Source organism: Rhodamnia argentea, chromosome 8 (assembly GCF_020921035.1).
Source record: "Rhodamnia argentea isolate NSW1041297 chromosome 8, ASM2092103v1, whole genome shotgun sequence".
NCBI lineage: Eukaryota > Viridiplantae > Streptophyta > Magnoliopsida > Myrtales > Myrtaceae > Rhodamnia > Rhodamnia argentea.
The window spans coordinates 3,388,083-3,400,552 of record NC_063157.1 but is presented as its reverse complement, the minus strand read 5'-3'; the positions used below and the strand labels follow the sequence as shown (position 1 = coordinate 3,400,552).

The 12,470-nt window shown below is 41.2% G+C and overlaps 3 protein-coding genes across 4 annotated transcripts; 1 reads left to right on the top strand and 2 right to left on the bottom strand.

Annotated features, from left to right (window-relative positions):
* The first annotated feature begins 2,060 nt into the window (after window positions 1-2,060).
* On the top strand, window positions 2,061-3,976 carry LOC115744790 (RING-H2 finger protein ATL3-like). Its single transcript, XM_030680132.2, has one exon. It carries the CDS (start codon window positions 2,596-2,598, stop codon window positions 3,514-3,516), a length of 921 nt encoding a protein of 306 aa, XP_030535992.1. The 5' UTR covers window positions 2,061-2,595; the 3' UTR covers window positions 3,517-3,976.
* A 380-nt stretch (window positions 3,977-4,356) lies between these two features.
* Window positions 4,357-6,363, bottom strand: LOC115744782. Of its 2 annotated transcripts, none has more exons than XM_030680122.2 (4): window positions 6,120-6,363; window positions 5,932-5,978; window positions 5,622-5,732; window positions 4,357-5,189 (listed from the first exon to the last, which is right to left on the bottom strand). In XM_030680122.2, the coding sequence occupies exons 1-4, from the start codon at window positions 6,196-6,198 to the stop codon at window positions 4,785-4,787; spliced, it is 642 nt and encodes a 213-aa protein (XP_030535982.1). In that variant the 5' UTR covers window positions 6,199-6,363; the 3' UTR covers window positions 4,357-4,784. The 2 variants fall into 2 exon arrangements, with proteins under 2 accessions (XP_030535982.1, XP_030535983.1); XM_030680123.2 differs by having other exon boundaries at window positions 5,622-5,717.
* Window positions 6,364-8,077: 1,714 nt separating this feature from the next.
* Window positions 8,078-12,122, bottom strand: LOC115744785 (ubiquitin-conjugating enzyme E2 34-like). The gene is made up of 10 exons (XM_030680127.2): window positions 11,962-12,122; window positions 10,798-10,923; window positions 10,353-10,407; window positions 9,966-10,004; window positions 9,805-9,868; window positions 9,636-9,697; window positions 9,508-9,547; window positions 9,326-9,353; window positions 9,034-9,125; window positions 8,078-8,601 (listed from the first exon to the last, which is right to left on the bottom strand). The coding sequence occupies exons 2-10, from the start codon at window positions 10,852-10,854 to the stop codon at window positions 8,325-8,327; spliced, it is 714 nt and encodes a 237-aa protein (XP_030535987.1). The 5' UTR covers window positions 10,855-10,923; window positions 11,962-12,122; the 3' UTR covers window positions 8,078-8,324.
* Between the last annotated feature and the right edge of the window lie 348 nt (window positions 12,123-12,470).

Genomic DNA, 12,470 nt, shown 5'->3' with positions numbered 1-12,470 from the left:
TTACCCTCGGGTCCCCCCCATTGGATCCGACTGGACAAAATTGCTGTTCTCTCTCCTTAACCTTTACGAGAGCAAAAGAGTCATCAACTATGCCACATCATGATTCGTGCTTTGACCACCAAACAAATGATAATACCCTTAAAAAAAATCATTTCTTGATCCATCATTTTGTCCGACCATTTCCTGTCCTAAGCTGCAAAAACGCCGGTTATGCTCAGGAAAAAAGCCCAAAATCGAGGCTAACAATATGGGAAAAGATTGGTCCCTATAGAGTCTAGTTCTTTCGACAGCATCTTTATGCAAAAGTCTTTCATTGCATTCTTTATGCTTGATTCGGTTGAAAAAAAAGGCTTTACTAATCTAATTAAACGACAATAATTAACGGTAATGTCACTCTCAAACGCACGAACTCGATTAACAAAACGAAGCGATCCCGCCAACTCTCATCTTCCCTAACCACAAAAGAGTAACATTTGACCCCATTTTGGTTGGTCCCCATGTTATTAAAATGGTGGGTCTCTTGGTTCTGGTCATCTTCCTTCTTGCAATAACAATACCACAAATTTCTCTTTCCAATGTTTCATATTATAGCGGAGATTAAGTAGATGGATTAGGGGCCATCCTTGATTTGATAAAGGGAGCTTTTAGTTGGACCTAGGACAGATTTGCGCAGATTTTCCTGTCCTTAGAAATTTGAGCATGTCTCAGATAACATGGGTTTGATGTCTTGAAGTCCATTATCACGTGAGATGGTCCTTGCCCTTAGTTTTAATCACGCATTAAGATTACTCGTAATCGAAATTCTTGCATTGTAATTAACATCAGGAGGTAATGTGAGGGATGGAAAGGAGGAAAAAAGAAATAAACCAGATTGGAGATGAAAGCAAGCAGTACCTAGGACAGGTAAAGTCAACATCTTTCTTGACTCACCAGTGTCAAAAGCAGTTGGTAATTAGCGACTTTTTCGGATCTGTAAAATCTCCCTCAAAACCTGCGTTGGCTTCAGGATTTGCTTGGATTTGCTCCAGGATTAGAGACCCCATGTGACGGTCTTGAATCACAGACCCCACACCCTGTGGCTCTTTTTCCAACTGACGGTTTAAATGCATTATGTAGCTCAAAGATGGTATAGTGGTCGCTGATCCGGGACAGTTTTTTGCAATGCTTCGCAGTCCCTCCTTTTCTGTTTCCTGTCTTTATCTTTCGGGGGCAAATCAGATGATGTCGAGTTAACTTGTCGATTAAGTGATCCTGCTAAATTGCTGTCAAGTTTAAGGTCCCCCATGTACGAAATGGGCACAGGAAGGAAGAAATCAAAGGCATTGGAGATGTAAGGGAAATGGGATGAAACTAGCTTTACGTTGGTGAAAAACAGGGAGGAATGGAAAGAGTTCTAGGAGCCACGGGCTCTTATGTGGTGGAGATATTTTAGGCAAATTTGGCCATGAAAGTCAAGAAAGCTAGCAATCTCACAGGAGCTGGTGATGATGGCATGGTTCTCTTCTTGCCTCGGAAATAACAGTGATCCAATTGGCCATCAACAGAGGAGCCGCGGAGCATTTCAGCTTAAAGAAATACAAAAAACGAAGGTGGGGGATCGTGGAGTGGCTAGAAATCAAGATGTAACACAATTCACTTTTGAGGATCTTCAGAGGAGGGGAAAAAAATGTGGTTATTGAGAACAATAACAGTGTCCAAAAGAATCATCCCATCATCACGACATGTGGGGAGATTTGATTGCAGAATTGGTGTGACACGCATGGATAGTGTCCAATCTTTCTCACAACTCAATAAAAATTCCAAAAGAAAACGAAAGACCCTTGATTAGATTAATGTGTTAATTAAACGTATGAGCCAATTCAGAAGCATGTTATCCACGACTTGGGAGTCAGCTCAAGGTTGAATTAAGATTCTTGATTTCAAATTGTCGATGGACGTGACACAAGTCAAAAACGCGGAGATCACATGAGTTAAACGGAGCTGTCAACTGTTTAGGAAGAGAAATCCATGTTTTGGCCAAAAAGACAAAACCAAGAACGAATAATTTTTATTTGATGGATCGCCCCAAAATTCAAAATTTGGTAAATAATAATCACAATCTTGGTCCCAGGTATTGTCATCTTCTTCCTCCGCTCCGCTCTGCCATCGAATAAAGAAGAAAGCTCTTCACTCCCTCCGACGTCCCCCCTCTCTGGAGAAGAATGGAGTCTTGAGCTTCCTCGTTTGTCCTCGCGCGCGCACGAATCTTCCTTTAAAACCCTCCGATTCTCATTGCAGATAGCATCTTTCTTCTCCTTCTCAACTCAAAACATTTTCTCTTCTCCTTCCAACACAAATTCCCATTTTGGACCCTTCACTGAATCTTGATTCGTTTGGCCAAATCTCGTGTTCGTATTTCAAGATCCACCGGATCGGCAAAAACCCTTTTTGCAGGTTTTGCAGCTTTGCTCAACTTTCACTCAAATTCGCATCTTTATCTTTCGTCCGTCTTGTGGGTTGAGCTTGAACTGCGGAAAGGTTCTCTCTTTCTGTTATCAATTAGGAAATTAAGCTCGTTTAGTTTGAGTAAGTAAATCTTGATCATTGTTGCTCGAAATGGGAGACATCACGAAACTGGATGACTCTGAAGCAGTTGCATTGACAGGCAAGATCATGTTGATTGCGGTGACACTTCTCTTCATAGTAGTCCTCTTTGTTCTCCTCCTCCATTTATACGCCAAATGGTTCTGGGGGCGCGTCGAAGAGGCCTCCTCGGCCGCCGCCGCCGCTCCGCCCCCGCGCCGCCGCCGCAGCCGACGGTTCGTCTTCGCCCCCGGCCAGGACCCCACGGTGGCTGTCCGTACGGGGCTCGATCCGAAGGTCCTGCTCGCTCTGCCGGTGGTGGTGTTCAATCCCCAGGAGTTCAAGGAGGGTCTTGAATGTGCTGTTTGCCTCTCTGAACTGGTTCAGGGAGAGAGAGCTAGGATCTTGACTGAATGCAGTCACGGGTTTCATGTGGATTGCATTGACATGTGGTTCCAATCACATTCCACTTGCCCTCTTTGTAGGAAATGGGTTGGTCTCGGTTCAGATTGTTCGAAGACCATCGACATCGATGATGATTTGGAAGAAGAAAATAGTGACAGTCAACCCGTGGAAGGGAATTTATCTGGTGGGATGCACCCCACTGAATCACCAAACTTTCCCACAAATGTGTTGTTTTGGGGTAATGAAATGCAGGTTAGCTCTGGGAATGCTTGTCTAGAAGAAGGTGGTTCTTCTTCTTCTTCAGCTACTTCTCAGTCTTCATCATCCTCTGCAGCACTCGCTATTGCTAGGCCTGCGATGGTCGTTATTGACATGCCAAGGCAGATTCAGATGACGGAGAATCCCTTGGCTCCTTCGTCTTCAGCAAACCGGGTTACCGATGATGATCTGAAGTCCCCAGTTCCTACAAGACTGAGGTCATTGAAGAGGCTCTTGAGTAGGGATCGAAGAGTTGTTCCTTGTAGTGCAAATTCTCTTGATGTTGAATAGGGGGAGGGGATTGTCTTTGCCATACACTCACCATGATGCGCACCAGCTGTTTCAATTATAGCTAAAAACTTCAGCTGTTTCAGAGATTTCTCTCGTTCTTCCATTATCCAAACAACAGTTTGTTGATGGAGATGAAGATGGACAAAGTGGTGATAAATAGTATTCACTAAAGTGCTTGGCAGGGTTTCGACAACTGAATTGGATATCCAGAAATCAAAATGTTTCATACACAACATTTGTTCCAGCAATGTTGTTCTGAGTCAAGTATTCCAACTTCTTTTTTAGGATGAGAGAGAGAGAGAGAGAGAGTACAGTAAAAAGAAAGAGTTTTGCTTCTCTGTCTCAGGTGGAAAATCATTCTAGTTACTGAAGATGTAGTTTGTAATTTTCGCTGTTGTAAATGTTTTTGATTAAATTTGCATCTCCTGATTGGTTAACCACAGAAGTCGGTTCTCTTCCAGTGGATGTAATTTGATTTTTCACCCAAAGTTCTCTTTGAGGCTATTCTCATATTCAGGATGCAGTAAGACGTTGATGCAAAATGCAGTTTGTGACAATCATCAAAGTCACTTTGTTAGATCAGCATATGATTTCCTAGTTATATTCACTGATGGGAGGAGATTGTCACAGGCTCATTGCTCTAATGTGGCAGTAGAAATCTATCCACAGAAGTCTCAGGAGAACTAAGGTCTTAAGAGCACAGTTAGTTTTATCCCAAATCAAATCAGTTGCAGCATTTGGTATTATCTTGTTTGTTTTCATTGATCGAGTGCAGATAAGCCATGTAAGCACCAGAAACTTAGAAGGAAACAGCATGAGGATAATGATCAATAGTATCACCAGAACTCAAAGAGACTGCATGAAGTGTATATCACGGTGAGATCAAAGTTATAATTTCGACTTTGAAGAGTTTGTCGAACTTCATTACAGAATGGAGCTCATGACATGCATCATTATTACAAAAACCTGCCCTTAATGTAGCCTTGAATATATTGACGTTAATCTGAAGCAAGAGTGACTCGCAGGAAATTGTTGTTTTGACTCCAAGGAAATAACAGAAGAAACAGTGAGGATTGCCACCAAAGACAATCAATCGCTATTTGAGTTCTTTACTTGATATTAACACTAGGCTATCAATGGCTGCTACATGAGTGCTGAACACTCGGGACATTGGCCTCTGAACAATCTTCATACCCCAGCGAGTCAACATCTTCTTTGTTGCAGAAACTGAGGACCTTTTGTTCCAATGTCCCCAGGGTTTTCATGTGCTAAGTTACCAAGTAAACAGGTCCGTAGTTCTTAACGCCGTGAGGCTTGTCCAACTGTTCTAGAGATATATATCGCATTTCGTTCTCTGTTCTTTTGGTGGAATTGAAAAGACCGGGGAACGACCCCGAATTCAGACGCCGGAGCCAAGCATCGGATTCCTTACTTGCCCCAATGATTGGACCGGAAACAATTTTTCTTGGTTTGTGGTTGTGAGGATGACTTGCAGGTTCTGCTGGGTACTTGCTCTTCTTCTCTGTTCTCAACCATGAAAGCAGGGAGCTCTTCCATGATTTCTTGCTCCTTTTATCTTCGCCCAGGTTTCTCTTTCCTGCCACTTCTGCAGAATATGGTGAAGAAGCTCTTACATTTGGTTCGCATTTGTGCTGTCGGGCTTCATCTAAGAACTGAACAAAGCAAAGGCAGATTAAATAATCAGGTAGAACCGGTTGCAAAACCTTGAAGACAATATGCATTACTTATTTATCAGTAAGAAAAGTTGCCGCAATACAAAGTAAGCAAAAGAAAACTTCCCTCCTTGAAACACGATTCGCCTAACCAACTCTGTTTTTATACCAAATCAACCGGCATCCTCATCAGATTTACATCCTAGAGTTTGATCTCAGATCGTCTATAGTTGACTATGCACATGAAAATCCATGTACTTATTTTAGTTCAAGAATATTGTGATCGAGTGAATTACTGGAAATGTAACAGTGTCACAAGTAAATGAATTTTCCAACTTATGCATGAGGAGACAGCAGTGTAACTGTAGCCAAAACAGAACGAAAGGAAAACAATAGAAATGAAAACGAACTCGTTGATAGCATTAGAATTACCCGAAGAAAGTCCATTTGGGGATCAAATTCCATAGCATCATAATCGCTTGCGTCACTCTTAGGGTATACCGGAGATTTCCTCATCTTGACGGGCTGCTGCAAAACCAAGTTCTGCAAATTTCAGGGCCATACAGTCACAAAACTATGAACAGAAATAGTATGCAGGTGGCTTCCACACTACATGGCTAGATGATATAGAATAATGTTTGAGGTCCTTTCTTGCTTTCGATTATTGTTGCTAAAAATGTCTTGTTTTTTTCCTTGTGTCAATAAGAAGATCAATTGCTAATTGTAACAGGAAAAGCCTAACCAATCTTGTAGGCTGTGTGGACAAGGGAAAATTTACCAGAAAGAAGATGATGAACCAGGTGTGCTAACACAATCAAAAACTATATCATGAAGAAAACCTACATGACAGAAAGAAAAAAAAACAAAGAACAATTAGAGATTCTAATTTACAATAATACCGATGTTAATTTCTACTTCTGAATGGGACTCACCTGCACAACAAAGGAGAGATAAAAATGGGAAAAATGCCTACAACACAGAAGCCTTTCAAAGCCACTTTAATAGGCATGCGGATTGAAGAATATAGAAAGCAGTGGCTGTTGAAATGGCACTGTCAACTCTGTAGCCTTTCGGTTACAAATTTCGGACCCTTTGAGGGCCATTGACGTACCTGCGAAGGTGAATTAATTGAGTGCTGTTCATCTTACATGTACCTAAAGGTTACAGCCAAACACTACTCACCAGCAAACGAAGAACAATAGAGAAGAAAAGCAAAAAAGAATTCAACAAAAAAGTAGAAACCCATCAATGGCATACGCCAAATCAAAATGGGTAAGCCATGATTATAATTGAGACGTGCTAAAAAAGCCAAAAGTTGGAGACGTTATTGAGAAAGACTAGCATTAACGACAAATTTTCACCTAACTTCAGAGCCTACTTGCCCCTGTCTAGCGTGAGCAGCAAAGCCAAGATAGGAGGGAAAAAGGCGAAGCAAGAGCACTTCTAACGTTTAAAACCAAGTACAATAGAGAGAAAATGAGAAATATAACGAAAGAACCTGCTGAAGAAAAAAATGAAAGATGGGCTTGTGTATGAAAGACTCCATTTGCGTTTTAAACGTTAGAAAATTCTCAAAATGATGTCCTGTCCCTTGAAAAGATTCACTAAAGAGATTCCTTTGACGTTTGGTTCTGGGCATGAATGGGGGCGTGATTTGCTGCGGGAGATACGGTATCTCTGTGTCTCCTTTTACTTAAGCGTTGGATCAATTACTTCTTAGACCATGGAGTAGATCATATGAACTCTTGCACTTGTGGTCGTAGCTTCTTCCATGAAAATGAAAGGGGTCGTAATCATTCACGAATAAAACATTGCATAATCTAGGATGATCACAGATAATTTCATGTGGGGAATAATAAAGATGTCAAGTGTATAGGTTTGGGTGGTGCGGTGAAGGAGCCACCTTTTTGTTTCTTTTATTCTTGTTCTTTTTTACACTTTTTTGAGTCGTGCTGGTGATAGTAAGAAAGTTTTACATATTGACTTGGCAAGTTTATAATAGATAAATTCCGAACTTCAGCATTTCGAAATATATGAAGGTTTCGAAATGGATAATCGTTTCCGCATGCGTTTTCTTCATTGGATTTTGCAGGTGATCTTTTTTTTTTTTTTTGGGTCCAACCAAAGCAGTGATAGGCAGACAACATCATTAGTTAAAGGAAAAGGCTTTCCATGAGAACTCTTCAGTGCACATGTAAACGATCATTGCTAGAGTAAGCAATGCAGTATGATCCCCAAGAAAAGAATTTACTAAGGTCCTCTTGCACAATTTTGGGTCCGTCGGGGATGAACACTTCTAAATCGAGCTTAAATCCAAGCTATAAACAATTAAGAGATCGATCATCCTTCCGCTTGATGTGTCGTACTAAGACCACGGATGTCATTCCTTCTTAGCGATAACACGACAGTATGTTACGCCAGAAGATACAAACATTGACAGACTTCTCGGGTCGGAGCCTTTTCTTTCTTCTTTCCAACCACAAAAAAGCATAAGATCGGGCTGTCCCCGCCATCAAAGCTTTGTTGCTCTCAGCCAGCATTCAAGCAAAAAAGCTGCCACCCACATGAAGAAAGTCCATCCTCCTTTCCACTTGTGTGAAGTATCTCAGTTCATATGGACGAAGTCAATGCGTTGACTCTGATCATCATCGGTCAATGCATTGACTGATAAGTGATACATGTAGGGAGATGTAAGTAAGCCTAGCTTGAAATCTGTGAACACAATCTCGCCTCGTAGAGCAGAGTAAAACTTATTTTGGAATTCAATGGATTCAACTACTTGTGACGATCCTACTCTGAAAAGGTGCATCGTAGTTCGGCTTTTCTATTCCATGTTCGTCTTCGATCCATGAGTATTGACAACCCACCACCTATGAAGCTCAATAACATGAAAAAACCGACGGCATGACTCCATTTACAAACTCATCTGAAATTGCATATCACAAAATGTACTCTCACCAGGTCGACTAATGTGAGAGAGATACAAGAGAAGGCAAAAGCATCATTTAAGCAACCAAACCCTTTCGGAATAGAGAATCCTATACAATACACAGGTTAGGCTTAGCTACTCGACAAAACTAAAGTAGCAGCTGTCCTTTCTAGGTCTGATTATACCCAGGGGTGGCGATAGTGACATCAGAGTTGAAGCAAGGGCAGTGCCATTACTAGACCAAAAATGGAAATCAGCAACAACATCATCCAGGTGGGGAATGATTGCTTCCTGTTTCTTCTCATGTCCTTTGGGGTATTCAAGTTCTTCACTTGTCCTCCCGTGGTGTTGCCATCTTTATCTGCTCCAGCATTACCATCTTTCGGGTGCTCAGGTACAACCTGCTCTGAGATATGTTGCTCAGAGAGCTGCTGTTGGTTATATTTCTCGACATACTCGGGGAAAATCTTCCTGAAGGTTTGGCTGTCAAAAGGAATATGAACATAAAATGCCATACCACAGTTTGCCCAACAAGACTTTTGAGTGTCTACCAAATACCCCACCAAGTAGAAATATACTTCAAACTGACACAAACTCTTATTCCACCAATCGCCACTATATAGGCAAAGCCACTAGAAAATGCATCTATCACAGAACCAAACGAATAGATCCAAAAAGGGAACTCGCTAGTCTCCTCAATGAGCATATTTTACGCACATCTAGCATATGAGGATATGATTACTGAGCCAAGACACGTGAATGTACTGCTGGAAGAGAAAACAAGAAAATAATAAGACATTTCCTCCACTTGTTTCCTTTTCTACCCTAACATGTATACTTCTGGATGCAGACATTCAGGCAAATTATTTTCTTCCTTCCTCCTTTTGAGGGGTTTCGTTGGGCATAGGCACTTACTTCTTACAATTGAAAGCAAGAGATGATTTTGCCAGACGTTGCTTCTCTTCAGCTGTGGTGTTCACACTACCAGTTGTCGGACTATTGTCCATCTGCAATGTAAAGTTGATGGCCCTTAGTGAGGCATGTTAAGATACTATTTGCAAAAACCAGAACGACCTTCAAGGACGTAAGTACAGTGTTTTATTTTGCCCTTCCAAGTATCTGAACGTAATGAATGAACAAATGACAAATAAATGTATAGTAGCTTGCCCCAAAGCAATATAGGTATTCATGGATCTAACGAACTCACCATAAATGAAAGAAGCCCAGTGAGTATGCTGGAAGAAATAATAGACAAAATTAGAAAAATGCTCATGAGTTTTTTTTTTTTACAAGAAAGAAGGAATTATATTATATCATGTACAGATTCTGGCAAGTAAAAGCATATGAAGATGAGAACAAGGAAGCCATATAGATTTGCATCAGCAGTACCTTGAAACAGACCACATCGGGTTCCAACTTTCAGGGTGAACTGCAAAGTGAAAAAACCAAACCTGAGCAAAAGTTCATCTCGCAGAAATGACTGACAGACTGTTACTATTCAGGCATTAAACTCTTACAATCACTCATTGATAGACATATTTTCTTTTGAGTCATAAAACGCCCATTGGGAGTGATCATGCTGCAAGAAGGGAAAACAAACTCAAATAAGAATATATATTAGTTCAAGAAGGTGCAGACATTGAACTCCATTAAAATAAAAGAGGACTCTATTTGAAAGAAAATTACGTGATCCCCGGAGGCTTATACGGATACTCTGGAGGGAATTTGATCTTGCCATAATAATATCCACCTGGTCACAATGACAACAACAATTTCAAACAGAATTTTACTATATGACATCCAAAGTCAAAATAAACACTAGCGGTGAAAAACAAAATCTACAGTACCTACAAAGGGTGTTCCTGAGCTTCCTTCCAACACATAATCTAGAAAACCAAAATTGAAGAATGCCAAGTCAAAGTACGATAATAATTAACACTATGACAGCAAATGAAGAAGGAGAGATGTCAAACAATTTCCAACAGGTCCAGGCTTCATACTGATTCACTATTTCAGAAGCTTAAAGGTAGATAAAAGTATAAAGAATGCTCTCAAAACTAGCCAACTCATGGAAGTTCTCAACGGGATTCATTAACCAAAAACTCAGAGTGCAAGATCAATAAGCTAAATGGACTATACTAGCCTTTAATTATGCTCGTGAGAAGGTGCCATGACTTATGCACCAAAAGTTGCAAAGCACTGCTAGACTACATTTCATCTCAATGAGGACTTACGCCATTCAAGAATATCATTTGGGGAAGGACGTGCAACAACATTGGAAACTGGTTCCTGCAAATTCAAAAAGAACCAATAGGAGACTCAATGCAGCAAAATGCTGTTATACTATAATCAGTATGATCAATAAAGGCATCTCAACCAAATTATCTTAGCAACTTGCCAGAGAAAACTCAACAGAGTATCAAAATCTTAGATATAAAGCCATTGGATCAGATCATGAAAACAAGAGAACAACTAACATGCCTACTCAACCTGCTTCTTAAGCACTAAAAACACATTATACAAAGATACTAGCTTGTTTGTTCCACTTATCCAAACAATGCGTACGGGAAGTTCATTAAACGACCACCATGGATAACTATATCAACATGAATAGAGGAGGAAAAAGAAGTCAAGATAGCGAAAATGAGAATGAGAACAGAGAAAAAGATGATGACATACTTTACAGAGTGATCTATATTCCTTCTGAAGACGCTTAATACATGCCTTCTCTGCCATCTCAGAGCTTGAAGGCCGATGAGCAAATTGATGACTCCTTTCTCTCTTTATGGGGGACAATACTACAGGCTGTGTACCATGAGATGATATTTAATGAGATGACGAGACATACATGCAAGTACACCAAAATATAGTCAAAGGAATGGTTTGGATGACAGAGAATCGGGGGAAGAAACTACACAAATCAACACAACTCCAGAGATGGGGACTTCTACATAAAATTGCACTTTTCAAACACGCGGTCATGCAATATCACAAAGCCGTTCAATTACAAGCACGCTTCACGGGTAGCGCATGGTTCATACCAAAGAAAATCTAGAGAATAACGAACTGAAACTACCTTTTAAGACAACACTCGGAGCCACGCCAATGTGAACCATTGACAAGACTAAGTCCTAAGTAACTGTTCTCTTTTGCATGGGATTTAAAACAACCAGTCTACTGTGATCATAAACAAACTGATATACATAACAACCAACCCATCTAAACTGCCAATGCCCTGTTACACCACTCCAAAAAGTTACATGCATATGAATTAATGAAATGATGACGATTGAAGTTGAAGTACCATTCAGAACCCACTCAGACCCTTGTTCCTATGGCACTATCAATGCAAGCCACGAATCTCACAAACTCCTCAAGAACTGCCATGCCAACTCCTTAACATGGCAATTTGCGATTCGCAGTACCCAAAAATACCCCAACAGAACTACTAGCTGCTCGATAAACAATAAAAAAAAACGGCAGATTGGCCTAGGCGCACCCCCGCCGAGCAGCTCAAGCACTCTCGAATTCCGCCGAAACCAATCCGCAGCAAAACAAATGAACAAATTACTCGACTCCAATTCAATCATCAAAACACAAAAGCCCCGGACGCCGCCAACCCTCGCTAATCGAAGCCAAAACCCCCAATTTAGATCAGCGCATGACTCCATCAAGATACAAAACCACGAAAGACCGACAAAACAGATCGATCTACAGACAGCAACAACCGAAGAACCCGGAATCGCGACCCCGCACGAACATGAGAAAACGCGCAAACAGAGGAACCGACACCGACGGCGAGAGGAAGAACGCGCCGGGGGATGAGGGAGGAGGTTTTCCTACCTGGAACGGCGGCCGGAATCAATTTCTGGCGTGAAATTCACTTTGTGCGGAGATTTATAGGGGCCATCTCCGAGTAGGAGGAAATCGCGATCCTTGGGAGTGAATGAATTGGCGAAGGGGAGAACGTGCGTCGCTATTTCCGACGGGCCTCTCGCTTCCCGGATGGCCCACCCCGTCGCTAAAGATGCAAAAATAAATAAATTTCAAATATTTCGTATTGCTTGTAAGCGCATAAAACACTGGTTTGACAATTCAAGTTGGGTGGTTTTGAGGAAGACGATTTTGCCCTCGCCTGGAAGGAGTCTAGATGCAAAGGAAATGGGGGTGGTTCGGACTTTGCACTTGAGATAAAGGACAGGCTTAAGTTGACTTTTGCTATTAATTTCGAATTTGACTAACTCTCTGATGTAACACGGGCAGGCGCAACGTTTTCTCTAGGGAAACTAGATGGGGCACTAAGACATTCAACATGCGGGAAAAAAAATATATGTCCTTTTGTGACGCGAATG

Coding starts and splice junctions, on each gene's coding strand:
- LOC115744790 (XM_030680132.2), top strand. CDS start 2,596: ATGGGAGACATCACGAAACTGGATGACTCTGAAGCAGTTGCATTGACA.
- LOC115744782 (XM_030680122.2), bottom strand. CDS start 6,198: ATGCCTATTAAAGTGGCTTTGAAAGGCTTCTGTGTTGTAGGCATTTTT. Junction 5,733..5,931: donor CCACACAGCCTACAAGATTG/GTTAGGCTTTTC, acceptor TGAAATTTGCAG/AACTTGGTTTTGCAGCAGCC. Junction 5,190..5,621: donor CCCAAATGGACTTTCTTCGG/GTAATTCTAATG, acceptor TGCTTTGTTCAG/TTCTTAGATGAAGCCCGACA.
- LOC115744785 (XM_030680127.2), bottom strand. CDS start 10,854: ATGGCAGAGAAGGCATGTATTAAGCGTCTTCAGAAGGAATATAGATCA. Junction 10,005..10,352: donor AAATGATATTCTTGAATGGC/GTAAGTCCTCAT, acceptor TTGGTTTTCTAG/ATTATGTGTTGGAAGGAAGC. Junction 9,126..9,325: donor CTGGGCTTCTTTCATTTATG/GTGAGTTCGTTA, acceptor TTTACATTGCAG/ATGGACAATAGTCCGACAAC.